This window comes from Odontomachus brunneus, unplaced genomic scaffold, assembly GCF_010583005.1.
Source record: "Odontomachus brunneus isolate Ranch 3 - 2012 unplaced genomic scaffold, Obru_v1 Obru_scaffold_138, whole genome shotgun sequence".
Classification (NCBI taxonomy): Eukaryota; Metazoa; Arthropoda; class Insecta; order Hymenoptera; family Formicidae; genus Odontomachus; species Odontomachus brunneus.
In genome coordinates this window covers 545,598-558,272 of record NW_022639588.1, presented here as the reverse complement: position 1 = coordinate 558,272, position 12,675 = coordinate 545,598, and the positions used below count along the sequence as shown (strand labels likewise).

Genomic DNA, 12,675 nt, shown 5'->3' with positions numbered 1-12,675 from the left:
TTTTATATATATATATATATATATATATATATATATATATATATATATATATATATATATAAATCGATTTTTATTTATTTCGTGAATAAATATCAATGTATCACTTATATTTATAACATACGTCTTACTACTGCAGATGACCATTTTCACTACTTTGACCCTTTATATCTTGGGAAATATTGACTTTTGGGACTTGGTGCAATGATAACTTTTTATCAGCAAACTTTTTATGGCGAAAACTATAACATAGTGAAATTTCAGCCAATCTGACCGAAAATCATTTTCCATAGGTTTTGTGCGGGGTCCTTTGTCAGAAACGAGAAAATAGAAAGACGTGACCACAAAATAACACTTGTGACGATTCACTTGTGAAGATTCCTAATACAATCCAAAAGTTGACCTTTTGTTATAACGAGTAATAAACAGCCATAAAATTAACACGACAAAATTATCTAGTTAAAAGGCAGACCACATGTCAGTGGTTACGTTGATTTTATGACTATTGAATGTAGCGAGGAAACAGAAACTTTAAAAACGAAAGACATTCGTTGAGATTTTATGTTATTTTGAGATGAATTTCACCATACTTAGGGCAGGAACAAGGCTGATAAAAATCGATGCAAAGTGGAGGAAGCCTTCCTGAAGACGACGCACGCCGCGAGAGCTGAAGCGGCGGCGCAAAAGCGAGAGGAGCGCCGAAGAGCCGAGAAAGAAAGGATCCTCCAAGAAGAGGATCCCGAAAAGCAGCGCAAGTGGGAAGAGAAGGAACAACGTAGGTTGGCAAAGAAGCGCGCCCCTAGAATGAAACAACTGAAGGTGAAAGCCTTATGACCGATTACAATGGAAACTAGCGAGTGCAATGCGAATTTTAGAGAGCCATGAATTCGTCATTATCATTGAAATACTCGAGAGGAAACTTCGTGAACACATTGGAAAAATATATACTTCGTCCAAATTATCTGCGAGATAAAAAGAGTCAAATTTAAATCCTTTGTCAAATTCTCTCACTTCTTCACCCATTCTCGCGCGAAGTATCGAACTTATCGAAGAAAGTACAAACGACTGTGTGAACAAGAATATTCTGCGAATTGTAATTTATTGTATAATGTATACTTTGTTTGCCCTACTGCCAGCTTATATACTTAAATATCATAGATATTTCGTGTTGAAAATGAGAAACGTAATAAACTAGTATATACTATATAGAGATACATATATACATACATACATACATACATACATATATACATACATACATACATATATACATACATACATACATATATACATACATACGTACGTATATACGTATGGACGTAGTAATAACAATATCCATGCCTTTTTTGATGCTGCATAGACGTATGATCGAGAACAATAGTTGTGAAATTATTACTTGTTATAATTATTATCCTACGTCCATGCTTGTGTAGCATGTGCGCCTAAAAAAGGAACCTATATTAATATTCTAGAGAACTTTCTTTTCATATCTGATGTGAATGTATTGTTTAACAATTTATATTATTCTAAATTTATATTATACTATACCAGTTTAATTATATATTTATTAAATGCGTTTAATGTTCTCTTTGTTGTTATATTCATCGTAAATGATATTGTATAAAAGTTAAACTTATTCTAGAGTGCAAAGTTGAGAAAATATTACATATATATATATATATATATATATATATATATATATATATATATATATGATATTATTAATAATATATATAATCAAACATGTCTGTGTTTTCCAAACAAAGTGTTACAGTCTTTAGCTAAAAGACATATATAATCGACTACAATAATTTTAGATTAGATAATATATGCTCATTAATTAATAATACGTCTTAAATTTAAGAATATCGACACCACGCTATTGTTGTATATTTTTCATTTATAATATAGGTATACAAGTTAACAGAAGCATCATTCTGTCTTTGTTTCATATTCTATGAGTAACAAAGATAGGATAATGTTTGTGCCGACCAAATGGAAAGCACTCATTATTGCGTACTTTGGATGATACTTCATCAGTGTCGGATTAACACGTCAAACATAGAGATATCTTGAACGATGCGTTAGTGAAGACTTCTATATTCAAGGTTATCGTTGTTGTGTTTGTACTCTTAAGTAAGCGAGAGCGCGAAAAACGGGTTTAGAACGCTTCCGGGCCGCGCAGCAGTTTCGTATTGCTCTGAATGACCGTTTTGGAAAACATGAAGTTATTGTCCGACACGAAGTCCGCTATGACGATATTCAGCCCGCCATGACCTGGTCGTTTTTGGTTGATCCAAGAGAGAACCGCCTTTCGACAGAGCGGTACCAAATCCCTCTGCAGGGTACCACAGAGATGCTTTATAACGTAGGATGTGTCCGGCGTGAGGAGGCATTGCGACACGAAGGCGATGTCCAACGACCTGCTCTGCAGCTCGACGTTCAGGAAGTCGATCAGCTCATCTACGCGGACGGTGTTGGGCCAGACGGTGCGCCAGAGACCAGACGGCCACAGATTCGTGTAGTTGTGAGCGTAGACGTTTCTGTAGATCACGAAGACCTGATACCGCCTCACGATCAGCCACTGCAGCGTGATATGATCGAACCTGGATGAGATCGGGCACAATTTCCCACGGAAAATCTGATTGATTCTTTCTATAAAACGATGGTGATCTTCCTCGGTAAACGCGTAAAAGTGTTGGAAGTCCAGGATAACGATTTCGTTCGCGTGTGAGGTGAGCCAGTCGGCGACGTCCATCAGCGGCTTGCTGATCTCCGAACCGTACAGGCCGTGCAGGAAATATATGTCTTTGCTTCTCGGCTTCGTGGCGACGCGTAGATCCAAATATCGGATTCCGCCGTTGAGCTGTTGCTTGACATCGTCGCGCTGTGTAATAGACCAATTTAGGATAATGGGCTTGGCAACGAACGAGCAGTAACGACCAAGCGTTCGGATGAAGGTGGGTTCGTCCGGCCCCACGTCGTTGCGCCTCTCGATCGTATAAGTCATCGTGTCGTGGGAACCTGTCGGAAATTACTTATTTTCACAATCGCTCGTATATTCTTGATTTGCTAAATATGGAACATTAGGTCATCGCGTTTATGGCCACTTTTGCCTCAGTTCGAAGAAACTACGTCGAGAGAAATAAGATCTACTCGTTTATAAAGGAATCTATTGAGGAGTGATTCAGTATCAAGTGCTCCTGATCAAGCGGACTGACATATTTACGAAACGTATCTATAAAAACGCGGCTTCAAATCAGAAACCAAATCTAGCATTTTAAAGATTATATGGTTATTAACTATATATTTTTCTCATTTACTACCAACTTCTTAATTACTAAAAACGAATCTGTCTTTTACAATAAACAAATTTTAAATTTATTTAAGAATTCTTTTTCTATAGAATGTGTATTTCGTCGGTATATTTTATACTTCTGTTTAGAAAAGAGGATTTGTTATTATCAACATTAGTTTAGTGTTTGCAGAAAAAAATTTTTGAATTAACCTGATATAAGTAGAATAATAGCCGAACAAGATTAGATAGAACAGTCAGTGGATAGAAGTTTACAATACTTCTATCTCAACGACTTTATAACGCATTCTGTATCCAATAGGAAAGTGTATTTTCTCTCTGAAAATTATCATAATATAGATTCTTCTATTAGATAGAGATGCATTGCGCAATACATCGAAATGAGAGTGTTATTTTTTATCCATTGGAGGATAGAGGAAGATTCTTGTCTCTTTCCGATTATTCTCAATGGCTCAATGGCATCAGCCACTGAAAAAGCAGCTTCGCAAGCGCTTCGCGTTGCTTTACCAGCAGCTTTGCAACTGTTGCAAGATTTTTTTACTAAACGACCTTAGCGGTTTACGCTTTATTACGTAACGTTTACTAAGCGGTCGTCAGCCGCTTTCCAGCATACTTTTAATACGTTGAACCGCTCAGTAAACATTGGAGAGAAAAGCGCAAACCACTAAATGTCGTTTAGCGAAAAATCAGCAGCGCAGCGCTTACTGAACTCCTTTTCCCGCTGAACACAGCCAATAGCTGTGTTCGGCAAAGAAAGCTGCTTTGCAACTGCTGTAGAACTCGTGAATCTGCTTTTAATTTTGGCTGAATCTAAAAGCATACACTATTCAGATTCACGGATTCTGCACAGTCGCAAAGCAACTTTTTTTGCTGAACACAGCCGATAGCTAATGAGCGTCGCTCATTAAATGTGAATAAAGATCCCAGGTAGAATAGATATTCGAAATAATGTCAATCTGACGTTATTTTGATCAAATATTGACCAAACTTACGTCATTTTTTAGTGAAAATGAGATTGACGTGAGATTATTTTGACTATCTGTTGTACCTGGGATGGGAGATTACATCCCAGTGAGAAGTTATCAGTTGAAAAGACGTCGAATCAACAACTAAAGAATCTGGTGGATATATACGTCTAAATTTTGATTGATTAGACGTTTTTGTGTCTTTCAAATTATACCTCTATAAGACGTCTATTTAAACACCTATTAGCCGTTTACAAGACGTTTAAAAGTTGTTTAAAAAAGTCTATTTACGTTTAAAAGTTGTTTAAAAAACGTCTATTATTATTAGACATTTATTTCGACACAACTGGCCTACGTAACTCGGCAACAGGAAAATCTTAGCACACAAATTTATGCATATATTGGCCGTTTTCCAGCAATAACATTACAATATATTTTAACAGCAATTTTAATAATATTGTGTAACACAAAGCTATTATATTAGCTAGATATCATGTAACTTATTTTCGAGAATAACATGTAGCCAACAAAATAGTTTTATTTAACAGGGTTTCTTGTTAGAAAACAATCATTTTAATATATATATTTTTCGATACATGCATTTATATGTATATAAATTCATATATTGAGATATTTCTCTATTGCCGAGTGTACTTTAAAGTTTTATATTCTATTTTATTGTACAAGACACGAGTAAAATAAACAATATATAAATATGATGTTAAGAAATAAATTTAATAAAGTATAAGACATTTTTTTACGTAAACATATAACATTCTTAAATATATATAACATTCTTAAATTTTTAAATCATAAAAATTGAACATTATTAAAACTTTATAAAATTATTTGGATATCGTATCTCTCTCTCTCTCTCTCTCTCTCTCTCTCTCTCTCTCTCCATTTCTTTCATTTCATGATATTTAGGCTCCTCTCGGAGACGTAAGACACTCGATTTCAAGAATGAGATTAGTTCAAAATTTGATCAGACTTTGGTTGGCGAGTGTTGCCCTGTGCGCTATTTACTGTATAGGGCGCGATATTATTATTGTTATTATCAATATAAAGTTAAAAATAACACTGGAATAACACACATATATTAATTTCGCGTGTGTTATTTCAGTGTTATTTTCAACTTTAAATTGATAATAATAACTAATAACAATATTAATAACAATAGTAATAATAATAATACCGCGTTCTATACAGTGAATAGCGCACAGAACAACACTGGCCGAAGCTTCATAAAATTCTGAGCTAATTTCATCCCTGAGATCAAGCGTTTTACGTTTCCGAGAGAAGCCTACATGCTATGAAATGATAAATATATATATATATATTTCAACCATAAACAATATTGACGTTTAATAGCTGTCTTTTCGACCAGTTATTTCTCATTGGAATGTTTCGGGTTACAAAGGATTTTATGCTTTAAACACGTGAGCGTTACATTCAAACGTACCGGGTATCGCCAGGTGTATTATGGGTATGTTCTTGAGCGCTGCCGGAAATCGTGTCATCCAGAACTCTAGGTCATCGTTCAAAGCTGCGACGCCCGTCCCGCCTGGCGCCTTGGCGATGTTACCTCCTTCTCCTCTGCTCTCCATGATTCTCGGGTCTCCAACGATTGCGTCTGGTCACATTTTATCGTCGGACGTATATGTAGGTACACAGGCCGATTCGAATCTAATCCCGGAGTCGCGCGTTGCAGAGTCGACTCGCGCTCAGTACGACGCGGCCTCAGGTGTCGGCCGCCAGTGACGCGAGTGACGTGCTACCACGGCCGCGTCAGCGCTTTATTGTTATTCATGTGCTTTCCCACGATGATTTCAGCCCGGCCGCACCGCGTTAATGCAGCTGTAACGCGCATCTAGCGAGGAGAGCGCGCATAACCTCGTCGCGCTCCGCCGACCGCGTATCGCAAAGCCTGCGCCTCGACGAGATGTTCCTCGCGGAACGTCTCACGGAATATTGGAGAAATGAGAAATTATGTGCCGCCAGAGAAACGCGACTCTACCCAGGTAGAGCAGATAGTCAAAATAATGTCAATCTCACGTCATTTTCATAAAAAATGACAAATTTTGTCAATATTTAGTCAAAATGACATTAGATTGACATTATTTTGACTATCTATTCTACCTGGATACCGGCATATATGAGTTGATGACGCGATTCTTTGAGTAACCGGAAATAAAGAAATTTTGAATATTCTAAGAGTCGTATTTTTAACGTCCCAAATAGCATAAAATATCCCAAAATCATCTTTTCAGAATATTCTGAGCATGTTTACGATAACTTCTCCAGAGTAACACAGTTTACTAACCTTATATTGACTCAATATTGATTACATTAGTATACATTAGATCAATATAATCTGTAGTGTTATGTATATCAATATTGATAATAAATGAATTGCCAATATTCGGAATTTTATATTGCTTATAAAATGTAAGGCATTTATTTTACTATCTGGGCCTAATTTATAGTCAATATTGTTATAATGAATTATGCTTCTAGATTCAGGACATTTTGTGTTATTTTGGATATATTCGAACGCTAAGTTTGTAGCCTTTCTGATTCTCAAGTTAAAATAATTTTAACGAGACGCTCGTATAAGAAAAATAGAACTTAGAATAAAAGGAGCTTATTTACCCAGGTAGCAAGGTGACATCATTAAAATATCTAAAGATGTCATTAAGACGTCATTGAAATGACGTCTTAATGACATCTTAATGACGTCTTTAGACGTCACATTGCTACCTGGATAGCGGTCGAATACACATCAAGAGTACGGCTCTACGGAACAAATGATGCAACAGGCGCTTTCCGCTTTGCGTATACGCATCAAGTCGAAGTTTTACGTGTGATCCATTTACGAACGTACTACTAACCGCAAGTTACATATATAAACTTTCTTGACGCATGCAAGAACCGCATTTAGGCTCGTTGCCTTCTACGTGCGCGAGTATTGATTAAAAGGTGAACTGATTTTGTTTCGCAAATATTCGCGCTTTTTCCGCTCGAAGATTCTCTGCGCGCATCTTGATATCAAATTCCATTGTTAAAATTCGTCTTCGTCTACCTAAAAATATTCTTTAATATACTATTTAAATAATAAAACGTATTTAAACGTATTTACATGTAAGTAAACGTATTTAAAAATGATATTTAAAATATATATATTTTTTAATTTCATTTACTTATGAATGACATGTGAAAAAAGTTAAGGATATCAAAATTCGCAAACTTGCAGAGAATTTATTTTATTATATATCGGAACGCCCTTATAGAAATATTATACTAAGAATCATTGATAATTACTTATTATCCAGTATTTTTAATACTGAAAATAAGTAATTATAAATGATTCTTAGTATGATATTTCTATAAGGAGTATTAACCCTAATCTGATACATTAGGATAATTTTTGATACCCTGATTTTTAATTTTGAATGAATAGAATTAATTAATTCTAAATAATAATAAATTAAATAATGAAAACTAATAGAATGAAGATTTTCGTGGAATACTCATGTAAAAAAAATTATAGTTATAGTTTAGTAGGAATGTGAAGTTTAAACACTATTGAATAATTTTAATTGCCTGTCATATAACAAAAAGGTAAAATTATTATAGGATTGTTTTTGGCTCTATATCCATGCAGCACAGAAAGTTGAAACAACGTTGCTGAGATGTTATAATGTTGAATGTTGAAATATAAATATCTTTCCAACGCTAAATCTATATTGTTTCTTCTACATTGATTCTTTATGTTGCTACAACATTGAAACAACATTGAACAAATTATTATCTTTTAAAATTTAAGTAGAGATACTGAAAAGAAGTTTTATATATCCTTTTAAATGACGCATTGAAATTTCTCGAAAATCAAGGATTTCATCGAAAAATGTTTCAAACAATATGTACAGTCTGATTATGCTATTCACTTTGACTTTGCTAAAATCATGTCAAATTTACATTTAATTTTTTATGTAGAATCATATGGTTCCTTTAAAATAAATCGATTTCTTTAATTTCTTTAATTCTGCGTATTGAGAGGAAATAATCGAAATGTGAATATTTTCCGAAATATTTTACATTATACCCTGATATTTTTTAGTACAAAATATCTTATTAACTATTATATTAAACTATTATATTAACTATTCAACATTATTATTTTAATATTTTTATATGTTGAATATTCCATAGAATTCTTTAAATATAATATATAAAAATTCTTTGTAATAATTTTAATAAAATCCTCACTATATAATAAAGTAATACTGTAAAAACTTGACTATTAATTTGTCTCTTTGAAAAACTTATATATTTTTGCACACTTAAACAATGATATTTTGAAAAATTGAAATATATATTGTAATATCTTTTTGCTCCGATCTTTTTGCTTCGATCTTTTTGCTTAATATCTTTTTGCTCTTAAAGATTTAGTATTGATAAAATATTGACAAAAAAATTTTAGAGTATTAATTTCTTAAGTTCATTTTCAGAAAAGTTACAAATTATGGGGATTTACGTTTTCATCACGTTTCTTTTTTTATTTGCAATAAAATGAAATGAAATAAAATGAAATGAAATGAAATGAAATTAACTGAATATTTGCAATTATTTCTGTATATACATATAATTCTATTCTATGGTATTGAATGTTATAGAATTCTATTTTACAAACTTGAAAGTATATGTATTTATTATTTTTTATAGATTTCTATTAGCATTTTTACTCTATGTAAATAACAAAGAGAACAAATGATATACTAAATTAAAGTACAAAACATATGTGCTATAAGGATTAGTAAGGAAGTGACAAGACAAAGATTGTCCTAAATTATCGCGATAATTTATCGCATCTTACCTGTAAGCCATCGTGTTCTACGTCAGAAATATTGCTCTTCTCCAATATATCTTGTAGGGAATGTATAATCTTTTGTTTCTGATCGGCGCAACATGAGATGCAGATGTCACTCGTACACACGTCCTGTTTCTGTAGCTGAAGATAATCGTTCTCATTAGTGATGCATCCTCAAAATTTGTATATTGCACATTTTTATAAAATTATATCTGAGGTTCGAAAGTATTAACACTTTTTTTCTCTAGAGCAGCACATATTACCTATACAGTACAGATCTTCACAGGACATCCTAAAGATATTCTGAGAATATTCCCAGAACATCCTCTGAAGATCTTGTGCTGTCTGGGTCAGTTGGCCGCTGTAGAACTTATATTGGCCGTTATAAATTCAATACGCCTAATGTTTTGTGCTACTCGGATTTCTAATTGCTTCCTATGTACCCTCCTTATTACGGCACACAAAAAGTTAATATATATGTTAAAAATATATAAAAATGTGTAGGAAATACCATACAACACCTAATAAGAAGCAAGTTAAAGCCTTATAAAAGAATTATTCACTGGAAGTTAGTGCAAATAAGTTAGAACAGGAAGATAATGATGTTTAACAGTGTTAGGCGCACGCGCCGAATATTTTTAAACTTGCAATGTACGCGGTGAATCTTAAAGTATGTCCCAAAGACGTCCGTAGGATATTCATGGAATATCGTATGATGTTTAGGAATGTATTTATAATTGTTCTAGAATATTATTGAGGTACTGTATATACTATTTCAAGAATTAATTTAAGCTACACTCGTCAACACAAAATTATTGCATAGGTAAATTTATGTCGAAACAATTTTAAATGAGTATAATACTGCGAAACATTATCGTATTTGAAATCTTTTTTTTATTTTAAAGAGTGAAGTCTGTACTTTAAGGAGCATTTGTCGGATTTTGAATTTATTCTCTTCTCTTTCCGCAGTCTTTTCAAAAGTAAAGACGTGTTGCGTCTCCAAAAATTGCACAATTTGACGTATCCTACGGGGTGAAATAAATTTTTTCGCAAATTTCATAATAATTATCGTAAAATATAGACTTTCTCCTGCAATTTAAAAAAATAAAGCGGATTTGTACGATTTTTCTGCGAAGTTGCGACATTACCTATGCATTTCTTTTAAATCGCTTAATTTGACATACTCTACTGAGTGGAATAAATTATTTTCACTGATCTTACGATAACCATCGTAAAATATCGACGTTTCCTTGCAAATAAAAAAAATAAAAAAGAGATATGCACGACTTTCTTCTGCGATGTTGTACGGCGTATCAAAGTTACCTATGCATTTTTAATCAGTTACCGTCAGCATTAACATTACCCGATGCGCACTACGGGAAGGTTGCTGATCGGATTTTGCGTATGATATGTGTGTGTGTGTGTGTGTGTGTGTGTGTGTGTGTGTGTGTGTGTGTGTGTGTGTGCTGTATGTGCGTGCGTGTGCACGCGTATTTGTCACGGTAACTGATTAAAAATGCATAGGTAATTTTGATACGCCATACAACATCGCAGAAGAAAGTCGTGTACTCTTCTTCTTTATTTTTTTATTAGCAAAGAAACATCGATATTTTACGATAGTTATTGTAAAATTTGTGAAAAGAATTTATTCCACTCAGTAAAGTGTGTCGAATTAAGCGATTTAAAAAAATGCATAGGTAACTTTGATATATCGCAATTCCGCGAAAAAATCGTACAAATCCGCTTTTTTTTAAATTGCACAGGAAAGTCTATACTTTACGGTGAAATTTATTATGAAATTTGCGAAAAAAATTTATCTCATCCTGTAGGATACGTCAAATTGTGTAATTTTTTGGAGATGCAACACATCTTTACTTTTGAAAAGACTGCGGGAAGGGAAGAGAATAAATTCAAAATCCGACAAATGTAAAACTAAATCTGTACTCCTTAAAGTACAGATTTCATTCTTTAAAATAAAAAAAAGATTTCAAATAATGTTTCGCAGTATTATGCTTATTTAAAATTATGCAAAATTTCGAGATGAATTTATCTATTCGATTTTGTTGACGACAATATTGTTGTGCATATTAAATATTTTATCACAGCATCTCAGAACACATAAGCATCTCAGGATAAATTTCAAAATTATTTACAGAAAACTGTAAATAAACACACACTAGTTAGCATAACAAGATTTATGTACAAGCCAATCATATTATTTCTTCTATGTAAGATTCAACACTGTTTACTCAGTATATTATGTATTCTACATGTTCGAAGTAACGATAGTAAGTAACAGTTACCCAAGAAATGTAACTGTATAATCATTATTGTCACTAAAATAAAAAATAACGTCGTTAAAAAAATAAGGTCGTTAAAGTTCTTAGTAAAAATATAATCATCGTTTCCAAGTCTAAAAAAGTAACATATAATGGTAATAGCGTTACAAGTGAAGCGTTACTTCCCAACCCTGGTAACAAGTAACGGTAACGAGTTACTTTTAAAAAATAACTTTTCCAACTTCGCTTGCGTTACACATTATTAAAAAGAAATAACTTGTTATAGTTGTTATTATATATATAGTTAATGATATAGTTATCGTTAGCGACCTCATTATCATGAATTCATTTTGAAAAATAGCTCGTCACCGTTATCATTGTTACTCAGGAACTAACGAGTCGTTGCAACTTTCCTGATCTTGATAATACCTGTAACGTCTCCAGCACGCATCGCTTGGCTTCGTTCAGAGTGACGTTTAGTTTATCGAACTCTGCACATTTCTCTCGCACTTCCACTAGAACGTCCTCCCGGGCTTTCTTCACCTCCTGCAAGCGCAGCTCAAGATCCTTCACTTTCTCATCTGACATCGCGCATATCATCTTGTACTCGTCCATCAGTTGCTCGTAATTACTGAGTCGCACGTTCTCTCGCTGCAATCTTCCGTACTCGAGGAACAGGTCTATGTGTTCGTGCGCGAGTTTGTGCATCGCGCGTTTCTGCCTCATGGCATCGCCCAGCGCGATCTTCGCCTCCGCCTCGAACAATTCGCATTGTAATCTGAGTATACGATCGTTGCTTTTGCATTCCGCGCTCTGCGTCTCCAAGTCTTGGCAGACTTTCATCATCGTGTTCAGCTCGTGATTCAGCGCGATGTTCCTCCTGACCGCGTTGTGCATCATGTCCGCTATGCGGATGTTCGTCGCTTTCTTGAACTCCTGAGCGAGCTGCTTCAACCGCTCTTCCATTTCTTTCTGCATTCTGCAAATGTATTCGTATATGAAAATAAAAATATACAACACAGTAAACATAATAATATAACTGTCACATCGTCGTAACGAAATGTAATGTGCAATACAGCATGCATGTTAAATGTAATATATACGTTAGTTATGATTTTTTACTCAAATGAAATTACACAACAGAAATATAACCCGTAAGTAACACGTTACTGAAAAGTTATATAACAGTTATATATATATATATATATATATATATATATATATATATATATATATATATATATATAT

At 33.7% G+C, this 12,675-nt stretch overlaps 2 protein-coding genes across 6 annotated transcripts in view; one reads left to right on the top strand and one right to left on the bottom strand.

Annotated features, from left to right (window-relative positions):
- The window catches only part of LOC116850239 (coiled-coil domain-containing protein 47), a 30,840-nt gene extending 29,257 nt beyond the window's left edge, over nucleotides 1-1,583 (top strand). For all 5 annotated transcript variants that reach the window (XM_032828278.1, XM_032828280.1, XM_032828281.1 and 2 more), the window contains exon 4: nucleotides 592-1,583. In XM_032828278.1, the coding sequence (XP_032684169.1) occupies nucleotides 592-831 (240 nt within the window). In that variant the 3' untranslated portion in view covers nucleotides 832-1,583. The remainder of the gene's footprint in view (nucleotides 1-591) is intronic.
- Nucleotides 1,078-12,675, bottom strand: part of LOC116850247 (cilia- and flagella-associated protein 157-like) — a 17,885-nt gene continuing 6,287 nt past the window's right edge. The window contains exons 4-8 of the mRNA XM_032828286.1: nucleotides 11,857-12,406; nucleotides 9,155-9,289; nucleotides 7,343-7,360; nucleotides 5,741-5,915; nucleotides 1,078-3,021 (exon numbers count right to left, since the gene is read on the bottom strand). Of these exons, the coding sequence (XP_032684177.1) occupies nucleotides 2,159-3,021; nucleotides 5,741-5,915; nucleotides 7,343-7,360; nucleotides 9,155-9,289; nucleotides 11,857-12,406 (1,741 nt within the window). The 3' untranslated portion in view covers nucleotides 1,078-2,158. The remainder of the gene's footprint in view (nucleotides 3,022-5,740; nucleotides 5,916-7,342; nucleotides 7,361-9,154; nucleotides 9,290-11,856; nucleotides 12,407-12,675) is intronic.